Raw genomic sequence first — 14,479 nt, forward strand, 5'->3', positions numbered from 1 at the left:
AACATTTTACATTTATTCCATGTACCCCCTTCAAGTGTGTACATGTGATTTTTATATGAATACATATACACATACTATAGTTGAAACCCAAACTTCGACTTTTGGACTGGTGGGTTGAGATCTCTACTTTGAAAATTACTCTTCTAGGAAAGCTACAAATCCTATTGAAGCAAACAGCACAATAACTTACTTAAAAAAATCTTAGATTATCTTTCTTAAAATGAGGCTGTCTTGTGTGTGTTTTACTCAGACTGCAACAATGGGCAGGTATTTGCTCTGTGAGAAGAGCAGCACGAACCGTTTCCGGAGGAGTGCATAGATGCCCAGCCAATGTAGGCAGTGAAAAAAGGAAAACATTGAAGCGTTCATAGCTCCGAGTAACCCCCCTTTTACCCCTGGTTTGCTGTTATCCCCATTTTATTCTTTTTGTACTATAAAAGGTACACAGACTTAGAAAAAGGCTAGAGGTGAGAGTCTTCCAATTACTAGCAGTTACTTTCATTTCTGATACTTCCGTGGCCCGTGGTGTCCCCTGGACCTACTGCTGACCCGCCCTCTGCTGGCACATCCTTTCCTAAGAAACAAACAGCCCCTTCCTGTTGTCCCTGGTCAGCAGCTTCGCACTGCAGCACAGTGACAATGGACACTCCTTCCCCATTCTCCTCCTTCTGGGGTCCTTCCGTTGCCTCCCAGCTGTCCTGGTCCCTGGTTGGACGGACAGCAAGGGCTTCCCACGTGGTACCCCTGGGGTCCAGGTGGGGTGATGCAGTGAACCTCTACCTTAGTGCCATGGGCAGGGTCCAACACATTCAGTTCCACACAAAATACAGAGTCAAGTTATTACGGAGCTAGTGAAGTGGAGGGGTGAGGCTGTTACGGAGGAGGGAGCCGCCCCTGCCCTCCAGGCATATTGTTATCTGTGCCATCATGTGGAGTCGTGTATTCGTATTTGCTAAGAGCACATTCTCGGGTAAGAAACGGCAAAGAGCCGGGAGAACAGATTGCAGAGGACTTTCGGACTCCCTTGAAGGATGTGAAGTGTGAAGAAAAAGATGAACAGCATGACTTGGGCCGGCCTCCCTGGCTTGGGGAGTAGCAGACTGGACTGTGGTCGTCGGGACACGAAGTGAAGCAGCTGCTGGGGTGGCAGGGGCTGGGCCCTCATTCCTGGAGCCAGGATCGGCATCCGGGGCGGAAGGCTGGGACTCCTCCCACCTTCCCTCCGGAGTCTGCAGCCTGCTCTCATTCTGGTTTATAGAACACTTGGGTTTGCTATACCACCTAGGGCAGAGCTAAGCACAAAAAAAAAAAAAAAATTTTCTGATTACGAGATGAAAATAAGCAGATTTGTAAAGAGAAATTTATTGCTAAAAACAACGCAGCTGAAGTTTTCCCCGGTAACACCGTCGCCACAGGAGCCTCCACAGCACTGTGTATCTCCTTCGTTCCTGCACTGCCGCCGTCCTCCATGTTCTGAGTTTTGCTTTAAGTTAAAGGGTGTGGTATCTGACCCCTTCCCGGTCAATCGGAAGACTGAGCTGGGCTGCTCTGTGACAGAGACTTCAGGTGCTGTAGGTGAGTGTCTACCAGGGGATCGTGCGTCAGGAACACGGGTTGGTAAGAAGACACGAACGCTGTGCGCTGAAGCTCTGGAAGGTCCAAGGATCCTGGGGAAGAAACTTCCTTCAGTCCCACTGCTGCCTGGCGATCTCAGGGGACCGATCTGACTCCTGAATGTCCTTTCAGTACCTAACATGCTTGCTCCTGCCAGCTAATTCTGCCCTTGCTTGGTAAGACAGGACAGAAATATACTTTTACCATGAAGAAAACTGTGGCCAAAATAGGTAAAGTGATTTGTCTAGGGTTATACAGTATATGGACAAAAACCCGAGAATTTTAATTCTGAGTTCCAGTCCAGAGCGCTCCCTATATGACCCAATGCCAGATCCTGTGACCGCTCTTGCGCCCCACCCGCCCCCCCATCTGTGAGGGGGAACCCGCCCAGTACTGGTGGGTCCAAGGCCAGCACCTGCTCCCCTTCACTTCACGTGAAATTCTTGTCGTGAGCAGTGAACCTTCCCCCGCAGAGCCACTTGGATCTGTCTCAGGTGGGAAAACGAGAAAGCCTGGTTTTCTGCGGGCCTGGCCTCACCATGATGGTGGCTGCCCTCCGCCCCCCTCCCTCGACCCCTGCAAGTGCTCCTGGAGAGCCCCACAGGGCGGCCCATCCTTGCACTTGGGACTCTCCGTGGTCGGGGCAGCAGAAGTTTCTATCACTACTGCCCAGCTACTTGGCATACTCCGCTACCCACAAGGAGCAGACAGCAGCCTAAAGACAATTTTCAAACCAGGAAGGTAAAATCGAGCTACCTTGCAGAATGGGATCCGTATGATCTTCATCAAAGGCCTGTCTCTGAAAGGCTTCAAAGCTTACACTTGCATCGTCCTCTGGCAGTCCCTGGGGCGGCTGCCCGTCTCCAGGTCTCCATATATCAAACTTCACCCACTGGTAACTGCAGGGGCAAAGGGCATCATTATCAAGAGCTGTCGTCAGCCACAACAGGCCATTCTTCCAAAGGAATCACGTATGTTTTCTGTCGCTCTTTCCCATATGTATCCAGGAATCACATTAACCAAAACACTAAGAGAAGACAGGCACCTCTAGTCACATGTTATTCAGCAGGATTTCCCAACCTTTGCTGTCAGGGCACACACAGAAAATGCTAACTCTAGTTCGGTGGGGGTGGTGGCTTCTGCCGCCCGTCCAGAGGGCTAGGAGGACCAGGACTGAGGCACGCCGGCTAAGGAGCAAGGCGGCTTTGAGCACAGAAGCAGAACTCAGCGTAACAAGGAGCAAAGCAGTGACTTACTTGATGCATTTTCGAGCTCCTGGACAACTCTGGATCAGGTTGTGAATAGTTGGGTGAGAAAACCCAAAGAAGTCAGCTCCGGCTGGAAGCAAGTTGGGCATGAATTTCCCCCTAGAGAGGAGAGGGAGGACAGTAGTTTAAGTTTAGAGGGAGATGAGAATGGCTTTAGGAATGGAATGTGGGTATGAATGCAGAAAACAAACTTTCTCCACTTGGATACTCTGGAGAAATCAGGAGGATTTCTGATAAGAAATCTACAGGATGCAGGATAGCTTTCTATAAAATAAGTGGTTTCCATTCACTAAAAGCAAGGAAAGTCTCATTGTACCACAACCAACCTATTTAGACTCTTCAAGCTCCAACTTACATAGTAACACTTATGGTCTTGAGCAGTTCTGCATGACAGGCATCTGCAGAAGAGGTGACAATGGCATTCTGGGGGTCATCTTCAGGAACAATTTCAAACTGAGAAAGATAAAGGAGCAATGAGATCGACTTTGAAGGAGAAAGTAGTAGACAGAAAATCACACTACTTCTGTAACTATTTCTTTACTCTAGCATTTGAAGCTAATGTATATATTAGAAGGTGGGTCCAATTTCCTAGAGGGCTGCTAAAAATTCAAACAAGTCTAAGAAAACACAGACTTTTAACTGTTTCAGTTCTAAACACCTTGTGTGACTACTCTCCACAAGTCCACACTTAATTTGTTACATGCCTTTCCTATTCACTCACTTAACACCTATAAATACAAATACAAATGGTACTTTATAAATACATGAGATCAAATAAGATCACGTAATCTTATACTTACTTTGTGATATCGAGGAGGAATAAGGCCATTCTGACTCCAAGCCCTGTTTATTTTTTGAATTGCAAAATATCTTGCCTATAAATATATATAAAAATAACCCTTAACTCAAAATTCTACTGAGGAATTTTTGCCAAGAAAGTATTTTTATAACAAATACTATCGAGCCAACTTAAGTCCTTAACTGGTTTTCTGTAAGTTTAATGAATTTTTGCATAGAAAATATTTAGCCAATTAAGTTCCCTGACTAGTGTTCTTTTTATAAAGTTCAGTTAGACAGTATCCATTTTCTCAAAGACCTAAAGATGGCCAACAGACACATGAAAAGATGCTCAACATCACTCATCACCAGGGAAATGCAAATCAGAACCACACTGAGATACCACCTCACATCGGTAAGAATGGCTACATTCAACACACAGGAAACAAGAGATGCTGGTGAGGATGCAGAGAAAGGGGATCCCTCTTCCACTGCTGGTACAAACCAGTGCAGCTACTCTGCAAAACGGTATGAAGGTTCCTCAGAAAGTTAAAAATAGAACTACCCTAGGACCCAGCAATTGTACTAGTTTTTACCTAAAGGATACAAAAATACTGATTTGAAGAGGCACATGCACCCCGACGCTTATAGCAGCGCTATCAACAACAGCCAAATCATGGAAAGAGCCAAATGTCGCCCACTGAGTGATGAATGGATAAAGATGCGGTATATACACACAATGGAATACGACTCAGCCATCAAAAGAATGAAATCTTGCCATTTGCAACCAGGAGCTACAGTGTATTATGCTAAGTGAAATAAGTCAGTCAGAGAAAGACATATCCTATGTCCACACTAACGTGGAATTTAAGAAACAAAACAGATGAACATAGCGGAAAGAAAAAGAGGCTAACCATAAAACAGACTTAAGTCTAGAGAACTGGGGGTTGCTAGAGGGGACATGGTGAGGGATGGGTTAAATGGAGGATGGGTACTTCGAGGGGGGGCCACTTGTGATGAGCACTGGGTGTTACATCCACGTGATGCATCACTAAATTCTACTCCTGAAACCAATATTGCACTGTTTTAAATAACCATAATTTAAATAAAAACTTAAAACAGTATCCAGTTTTTCAATGTTTACTTTAATAAAATGATTCCAAACAGAATCCATTTATTTTCTATATATTTTCAAAGAATAATGTGGTTAATCATTTTTCAGAATCCAAACTATACTTTACTGAGTATGGCTTCTTCTGTCAGTTTTTCTTCTGCAGTTATTCAATTTTACTGTGTCAAATTTTAGAGCTCTTTTAATTCTGTCAATAATAATTATCCTATGAGTAGTTTTAGTTAGTGGTTTTGTTACTTTGATTAATAACATATGTTGCAAATATAAGATACTGATGGTTTATATTTATTTCTCAGCTAATTTGTGGAAAAAACTGTGAGCAATTATCTTCAAATATTCCAGGACTGCTCTCTTTTTGGTACTGGTCATGTCAATTCCAATCTTTTTTTTTTTTTTTTTTTAACGTTTGTTTGTTTAATTTGAAAGAAAAGACAGACAGTGAGCAGGGGAGGGGCAGACAGAGGGGAAAGAGGGAAAGACAGAGAATTCCACGCCAGCTCCGTCAGTGCAGAGCCTGATGCGTGGCTCAATCTCACAAACCATGAGATCATGATCTGAGCTGAAACTAAGAATCCAATGCTTAACTGACTGAGCCATCCAGGCGCCCCCATTTATACTGTGTGTACACTATCCTGTTTTGCACAAAGAGCAATTAAAAGGCCAAAATCTCATATTTTGGTCTTGGAGAATGTTCCCTGTTAATATGTATAACTGTACTTTATTCTTTTAACTGCTACATAATATATCATAAAGTGGATAAATCTTAATTTTTTAAGCATTCTCCTATTGATGGGCATTTCAGCGATTTCTAATTTCTTGTCATTACAAACAATGCCATAATGCAGATTATTATATGTAACTCTTTCATTCACATTTGCACACTTCTCTAGGAAATACTTGAATACCTAGCAATATTCTGGGTCAAAGGATACATACACATACTAAACGTTGATATTGCCAAGTTGCCTTCCATAAGATTGCAAGTTTTCACTCATGCTAATGCTCGTTTTCCTACGCCCTGGTCAACAATCAATACCCTCAATCTCTATGCTGTCTGCCTATGAGCAAAATCGTTTCATTTGCATTTCTCTAATTGCTAATGAGGTCTGTTCTTACCAACCATCTGCACTGTTTCAACAGATACCTGTTGTATCTGATTGCTTTTTATATTTGACCAGAGGAACACTTTATCTGCATATTAATCTGCTGTTATATACTTTGTTCCCGTTTTTTGCTGGAATTTTAACTTGGATGTCTTTTGTCGTTCATGAAAATTTTTAATAGTCAAATCTATTCTCCTTCATAGCTTCCACATTTCATGCCTTGCTCAAGAAAAGCTTTCACCTCACTCTAAGATTATAAAAATATTCTTCCATATTTTAAGATATAGTATAAAACATTCTATAAAGCTAAAGAAATTAAAATTCCTATTAGCATTTATAGACAAAGAGATGAAAAAGAATTGTCTGAAACATATTCCAGTATTATATACTTTTAGTATATACTAGAGATACCACTTGATGTTAGCTGGGAAAATATTAAGGGCTCACAATATGCCTGAAAAATAATGCCCAGAAATCAGCTAAGAAATAAAGCAAAACAAAATACCTAAAACCCCACAAACACTTCTTTTCAAAAATATTTTAGCAGTTTGTCTTCAAGGATATTAAGAACAGCTTGTCAATATCCATGACAATTCTATTAGATTTTTATCAGATTTACATTGCATTTATAAATTTGTTATTAATATGGTATATTGCTAAAATAGGAGTCTGTTACAGTACTTATTTTATTTTATTTATTTTTGGGAGACAGAGTGTGAGTGGAGGAGGGGCAGAGAGCGAGGGAGACAGAATCTGAAGCAGGCTCTGAGCTGTCAGCACAGAGCCCAATGTGGGGCTCGAACCCATGAACTTTCAGATCATGACCTGAGCTGAAGTCGGATGCTTAACCGACTGAGCTACCCAGGCGCCCCCGTTACTGTACTTTCTAAACAGAACTCCCCCATGGCCAGGTCACCTGAGCACTCAGCACGCTCTAATCAGGACAGAAGGGATGCAGTATTGTCCACAGGCAGCAGGCAGGCTCTGAGCTGCTGCTTCCCATCTCTACTTCCTTCCACCCAACTTCCCAGTGATCTGTAACACCAGACAGCGAAGGCTGGAACTTTGAAAATGGCTTATTTTTCCCAATGATCAGAGGTGATGGTTGGGGGAAACGAACTCCCTTGCATCAGAGCAGTGAGAAGGATGAACATGGGGCGCCTTGGGGGCTCAGTCCATTGAGTGTCCCAACTTCAGCCCAGGTCATGATGTCACCATTCCCGAGATCAAGCCCCGTGTCAGGCTCTGTGCTGACAGCCCGCAGCCTGGAGCTGGCTTCAGATTTTGTGTCTCCCTCTTCCTCTGTCCCTCTCCCACTCAGACCCTGTCTGTCTCAGAAATAAACAAACATAAAAAAAATTTTTTTTTAAAGACTAAGGTTCACGTCTCCCAGGTCCTTAAGGGTATGTGCAACCACAAACCAATGTGCAGTTTCTCTGCTACCTCCATGTTAGTCCTCCTTGAAAAGGCAGAATATCAAATTAATCTTTCCTGTATATAGGCCTGCGCTTCACAAACAAGCACACTTGCGCAGCCTCCCACAGTCACCATAGCAACGGTACAAGCAGCAGGGTTCAAAGGAAAGGGCGTCAGTATGAGAGTCAGACAGATACAGATTCAAATCCCAGCTCAAGCACATATTAGCAAAGGTTTGACTTGGGACCAATCACTTTTCTGCATCTTGGAGTTACCCAAATGGTTGTTATACAGTATGTACTGGGAGCGTCAAAATGGGTGATACCTACTAAGCGGCTGTCACAGAGCAGCTTCTCAAAAAAAAAAAAAAAAAAAAAAAAAGAAAACAGTAGCTGGTAACAGAGTGGGTACCTGAGGCTGCACGCCACCATCCTTGATCTGACAGGTATACAGACACTTCTGGTCTGGGCACTTCATGCTGGCGTACATCCGAGTACTGCAGTAGCCCACGGGGTAGATGGCACTCTCATCATGGAAGCCAGGCCGGTCGGTGATGATCTATAAAAAAGATTCCCCCAATCTGCGACTGAGGTCACTGGAGAATTCAGAAGTCCAGTGCACCGTGGTGGCCTTTAAAACCACTTTGGGGCCGCAAAGAGTGACTCAAATCACAGAGAGGAGGTGTGTCGGCTGCACAGTGGACAAAACTGACCTGGTTTCCTAGGGACTGGAGATTTTCTGGGGTTGTTCTGGATCAGCAAGGGGCTGCTGCTGATGGGAACAGGGAGGGAAGGCTCAACCCCATTCCCGTATTTCTGATTCTCCTCTCTCTGCATCGCTGGTCTCACTCACCTCCCCCAGGCTATATACTGTTAGACCCCCCAGTCCGATGGGGAACACAGGCCGTCCTGAGGGATCCAGGGCAATGGGCTGAACCAGCTTGCGAGCACCTCCCTCCATTTTCTTTTTCTTGGATGTTTTCTTCACAACTGAAACGCAAATCTGGGGTCACCCACTTTAAGCCCCTACCAATGCTGAGGGGAAGGGGGAAAATTTACACGTGAATGCTAAGAGCAACACGCCAATCTGGTTCTGTACACTCACTGAATGGGCACATGGGACTTTCCCCCAAAGCCCGGAGTATCTTTCTAACCCACCCACCTGGCAATGGCTAATTTCACTATCGGTACTGAGGACCTAAAAGCATTGCAGTTTTTAAGGTCTCTTCATTTATCAGATCAGAAATTTCCCGAGCCATCCATGTGCTCAAAAGGCCACCTAGCCCATTTCCCTGCCTCCAGGAAAGACTGAACTGAAGGCAACACAGAGAGTTGGGGGTGTGGGAGAAGGGGAGTTCTTAGCCTGCTCCCTTCCATTTAGCCAGGTCTGACTAGAATTCCTCCACCCAGAGTGGCTCTAACACACTTGCCTTCCAAGGGCTACTAGGACTGCACGGGGACCCGATGAGGGTTTAAGCATGTCTGTGGCCATGTGTCTCCACCAGTTAGTACCCGGTCTTTGTCATCAGTCATGGAGCCACTGGGGCAAGTGATATCATCTCCCCAAGGTACCTTCCAGTTTGTTGTTCTCTTTGCCTTTTTCTTTTTTCTCCTTCTTGGATTTCTTCCCAAATGGTTCCTCAGCCCCAGTGCTGGGTGCAGACATGGACCCAGCTCCCTGGACGGTCCCCACAGAGCCGGCCACACTGTACGTCAGGGGCACGCTGGAGCTGTGGGAAGGAGCTGTGGCCTGCACCTCCCCTTCAGTTAAAGCCTGAAGCTGGAGGAGCTTCTTTAGCAGATACCTGAGGTCAGGAAGGAAAGGGAGCAGAGGTATGAACTTCTCTTTGATCTCAATTCAGTTTTACTTCAGTACTGGAAAAGCCAGAATTAAAGATTATTATGCTCATGAAAATAAGGTTCTTCTTGGACCCAGGGAATAAGAGGCTCCAGAGAACACAGCCTTGAGAAGTCAAAGATCGGGGCTGTAGTTTATCTCTCTCGCATCGTGAGGGTTCCTCCACCTCGATGCTGAGAGGTATCATGCTTTAGAAGGGCACGTACCATGATCTGCTCATGTATGAATTATATATGCCCACTGTGCTTTGCACACAACAGCACATACTGAGTAAGTATCTGTGGGATGAGAGGTAGTTCCTTCTCTCCCCGATCTTTTATAACTGGGCAGTTACAAGAAGATAGCTTATGAGATGTGGCAAGAGAGCTGTGTCAGGAAAAGTGAATAGAGGCGCTGTCTCATCACCATGGTCCAACACGACTTGGGTAAATGGGAACCAATACCAGGGGCTGTGAGTTTCTCTGTATTTGACCAGAGCCAAAGGGCTGTGTAATGCATAAAAATCCCACTGGAGAAAAATCCCCAGACCAGGAACACTGTATCAGTCACTGAAAATGGGATTCTGAACATAACATGAAGGCAGCTCACCGTCTTTCTTCTTTTGCTTTAAGAAATTTTTCCTCCAGACGAGCAATTTCATCACAAATAGCAGCATTTTCCTTGAAGAAAAATGTTTTGAATATAATCACATAAAGAGACTAAAAGATCAAAGTATCATGTTGGGAAGAGAAGCTATATTTCACACCAAGAAGTCTGTGTTGCTGGGTGAGAAGAACAGGTTAGTCTACCTTGAAGATCAACTATTAAGAAAACCTATAGGTAAAGGTAGAGTCAAATTCCATTATGGGCAAGGTCATTACATAATTTATCGAAACCGGGGCACCTCAGAGTGAAAAAGGGGTGCTATTAATTATTATTCCAGTACAGTATGGTAAACTAGGGTTGCCCTAGGCAAACCAAGATGGATGATCATCCTACTAAGGGTAGACTCTGGCAGAAAAAAGCACATATTGCTTAAATCCATATAGGCTTAAATTTAATCCTTACAAATATGAGAAATGCCTGTTCCCAAGTGCCTTGACTCTTGGGGAGCTAATACCACACTTTGCTAACCCAAAGCACCTGTGCAGTATGAACCTTAAAAGGACAACTGGACAGAATAAAATCAACTCTGATATGCAAAATTCTTATACTTCATAATCTACTTATGTGCATTCAAGTATCATCTGACTTTCTGACTCAACCTATTTCCCAAGCATCAGTTGTAAAGGAAATGCTCTCATCTGGATATTCCACAAGTGAGATCTCAAACTTTGTTCAAAGCAATATCCCCTTTCTTCACAAAGCCTACTTCATGTACTTGATGGAATCAACATCCTAATAACATAGTCTTCAGGTACCGATAACGTGCTGAGGATAAAAGAAAATGAACGGTCAATTAAGTATCAAGTCCTCTTAATTCTACTTTTTTTCATTTCTCTCCTGTGCACACAGTGCTAAATGAATGCTTGTGGAGTGAATGTTCTAATATCCAAACCTTTCCTTGTGCTTTCATAAAAGCGGAGATATGTTCACACTTGTAGAAAAAAGAGGTACGGTGGTGATTCAGACCGGGAAGCCCATTTGAGGCCTCCAGTCCCTATTTCCCAGCACTGAGGCAAGCCTGAGCAAGGCAGAATGCCAGAGCACAAAGTTGTGGCCGGCCGGCCACGTCACTTATTCAATAAATTCAGTGCCTCTACAATAAAATAACAGAAGAAATACTTGAGAGACTTAAGAGGATAGAAAGGTGGTGGTGGGGAATTATTGAAACCTTCCTGAGCCTGTTGAGGGAAGAGGTCAGTTACGTGTGTTTGGAGTGCTTGGGAAATAGCCCGTGTAGTGGAAGTATTAACGAAACTAGGACCAGGACTCAGGGCTGGGACATAGCGCCCTTGTACAAGTCATCTCTTAGGGTTTCGGTGATGCCATTTTAAAAACCAGTGCCTCGCTCTAGGGTCCTCTTGAGAACCAAACGCCTTTCCAAGAGTTTCGTGGTAAGAAGGAGGACTGAGACTGACTAGCACATCTTCCAGTTGTCAAGCACTTTACTTTCCTCAATAAAATCTTCACGACTCTGAAAGGTGGTTAGCTCTCTTCGGCAAACAGAAGAGTACAGAAATTAGCTGATGTGTCCAAGGACACCAGGTTAACGAGAAGTAACGTGTTCTGCAAACGCTAACGCTACGGATTCGGCCACTCTGGGAGGGGGACGGTTGTGGGGAAAGATTTGGCAAATTAGAAGTGCCGAGGCGGTAAGGGCCGAGCGACACTCAGACTCACAAACACGGTGGCTTTGGCCGCTTTGCGCAGCCGCAGGTACTTGAGCCGGTACTTCTCGTTCTGGCTCTTCTTCGGGAGCTTTTTCATCCTGGCCCTGCTGGACTGCAGCGGGGCCCGCGGCGAGGAGGCCGGGCCGCCCAACAGGCTCATGGTCTGGCCCCGCTACGGGGCTTCCAGGGCGCGGCCAGCATCGGATCCCAGGCCGATGAGCGCCAGCTTCGTCTCGTCTGGGCTGCCGGAAGCCGGCTTCTTAGGAATCTACCCCTCCAGAACTTTCCCAAGGCGGACGGCCGGGCCAGAAGTACGACAACCGACCTCGGGCCACCGCGCCTCCCCGCACTTCCGCGTCAGCGTCGGAAGTGAGCCTGCCCGGAAGTTACGTGACGGCGCCGGCCGCGCGTAACTTCCGGGGCCGTGAGCCTGGGGCGGTCTGGGCTTTGCCGGTCTGCGGTCTGGCGCAGGGAGGGGCGGGCGCAGGCGGCGGAAGAGCGTCCTCGGTGCCTCGCAGCTCTGTGCTTACTCGTACTGTGGAGCTAACGCCTAAAAGCCCCCAAGTCCTCCCGGCGCGAATCTCACAGACGCTCCGTCCAGCCCACTGCATCTTAACTCCAGTTTTCCACACGGTCCCAACATAGGTCTTCCCGACTGGTGGGATCTGATCTGGGACAGCACTGGTGAATAGAAAAAAGACTAATGCCTTCTCAAGTTAGACTCTAATAGGGAAGACAAGAGTTTTAATGAGAAGTTAGCACCAAGTAGGCACGCAGTAAACGTTTCCCTGATGAAACCAAAAGTATGTTTCTTGACCTATACCTATATTTATGTAGAACTAACTTTGTAACCAAGGTCTATCTAAAATCATCAAATAAGGATGGTAGGCAGTTTTTAGGAGGCAGTATTGGTAAAAGGTCTGGAAGACAAAAAGGCTTTTTATTTATTTATTTAGTTAGTTAGTTAGTTAGTTAGTTAGTTAGTTTATTTTTTGAGAGAGAGAGAGAGGCAGAGAGAGGACAGAGAGCATCCTAAGCAGGCTCAGCACTGTCAGCATGAGCCCAAATGGGGCTCAAACTCATGATCTCATGATCATGGCCTGAGTTGGATGCTCAAAAGGCTTGTTGGATTTTTATTCCAGCAATGCCACTAACAAGCTGAAAAAGCCTCTCTTTGTGTCACAGGTTTTTCTGTTTAAAACTGAATATACGATTTAGAATAAGGGAGGCTAGGGAGGATTCTAAACTGTAAGGTACTCGACTGGTATAAAATACAATTACTGTTATACATTCAAAATGTGGACTTTTGGAGTTGTATAGGGAAATTAAAGAAAATATGTACATAGTTAAAAAAAATTAAATGAATTACTGCAGAAAAATGTAACGCTAATGTATGTAAGTAACTTACAATCAGAGTTCCACAAAAGGTTTTGAACTGATGACCCAGGTATTTCATTTCTAATTATCGTGAAAATAGTGGCAGCGTCAAGCCAAAATGGTTTTAACACGGAAGTCTTATGAAAGTTCTTTTATATCCCTCCATAATGAAAGCTGCCCCTATTGCGTGTGACTGATTTTAACAGGGCAGCTCCTCAGGATGCCAGTGTGCTTTCACAGCCCTACTCCAGGCAGCCATAATAGATTCATTTTTGGAAGCTGCCAGGAATATTTTCTGCCCACAAAATATCCACAATCAAATATGCAAAATCATGCCTTTGCTAGTGCAGATTGGCTCTTGGCACCTGAGAAAAGATAACTGAGTGACAGGAAGAGAGTGTCTTTTTTTTTTTTTTTTTTTTTTTAAACTACAAATAGATACTCAGTTGGTTCAGTGTCTGACTTGGGCTCAGGGCATGATTTCATGGTTCATAGATTTGAGCCCCTCATCTGGCTCTGTGCTGCCAGCTCAGAACCTGGAGCCTGCGTTGGATTCCTTGTCTCCCTCTCTCTCTGCCCTGGCCCCACTTGACACACTGCCTCTCTCTAAAAAATAAATAAACATTAAAAACATTGAAAAAATAAACTATTTGCCAACTGCATGACTTATTTACTGTCCATCTCTATCTTGTCTTTGCAGGCTTTGTGATCTGACTTTATTTTCATTATTCCTCTTCATATACAGGTTTCATACCTGGGAGAGGGAAAGTATGTTCATTGCTTTAGTTTTCAAGCTCTTCTAGCCAATGAATTTCAGTGGAATTTGCATTACAATATTATTTTTTCTTCAGTAGAAATGTTTCCTTATAATTTATAAAACATTTTCTGCGAGTTTTAGAGATTTGGAAAATATAGTACAAAGAAGATTTTTTAAAAATCCATAATGTTGCCACATAAGGTGAACCACTTTTAACATGTTAGTATGCGTTTAACACCTTCATGCATTTTCATAAATGTTAGATGTTTCCTTTTTTCACTGACCATTATTATAATCATTTTGTGGTGTTATTATGATTTTTTAGCATAATTAAAACTTTTAAAATTAATGTTTATTCTTTTTTGAGAGACAGAGTATGAGCATAAGCATAATTTTAAACAAATGCTTAATATTACAGTTATGGCATAATAATTTTACATGATTACTTCCATGTTTGGCTTTTCAGTCAGCAATTGCTGTGAAGTGCATCTCTGCGCACAAAGATTTTTTTTTATGTATATTTATCTTAGAGAGAGAGAGAGAGAGAGAGATACAGAGTGTGAGCAGGGGAGGGCAGAGAGAGAGAGGGAGACACAGAATCCGAAGCAGGCTCCAGGATCTGAGCTGTCAGCATGGAGCCTGATGCAGGGCTTGAACTCGCAAACTCCCAGATCATGATCTGAACTGAAGTTGGACATTCAACTGACAAAGCCACCCAGGAGCCCCACAAAGTTTTTTTTAATACAAGATTATTTAAGGCCTGGGTCTCTGTGCTCCAAACAACGTAACGTTGTAGAGAAAAATTCAGTCACTTACTTATTCAGATGAATATTTATTTAGTGACCACTATGATATAACCTTTAGGA

The 14,479-nt window shown here is 44.0% G+C and overlaps 1 protein-coding gene across 1 annotated transcript; it reads right to left on the reverse strand.

The window, feature by feature from the left end:
• Nucleotides 1–1,338: 1,338 nt before the first annotated feature.
• On the reverse strand, nt 1,339–11,849 carry TBRG1 (transforming growth factor beta regulator 1). The gene is made up of 9 exons (XM_029956330.1): nt 11,490–11,849; nt 9,756–9,826; nt 8,882–9,114; nt 8,163–8,299; nt 7,722–7,868; nt 3,238–3,335; nt 2,871–2,981; nt 2,371–2,513; nt 1,339–1,667 (listed from the first exon to the last, which is right to left on the reverse strand). The coding sequence occupies exons 1-9, from the start codon at nt 11,637–11,639 to the stop codon at nt 1,522–1,524; spliced, it is 1,236 nt and encodes a 411-aa protein (XP_029812190.1). The 5' UTR covers nt 11,640–11,849; the 3' UTR covers nt 1,339–1,521.
• Between the last annotated feature and the right edge of the window lie 2,630 nt (nt 11,850–14,479).

Source organism: Suricata suricatta, chromosome 11, assembly GCF_006229205.1.
Source record: "Suricata suricatta isolate VVHF042 chromosome 11, meerkat_22Aug2017_6uvM2_HiC, whole genome shotgun sequence".
NCBI lineage: Eukaryota > Metazoa > Chordata > Mammalia > Carnivora > Herpestidae > Suricata > Suricata suricatta.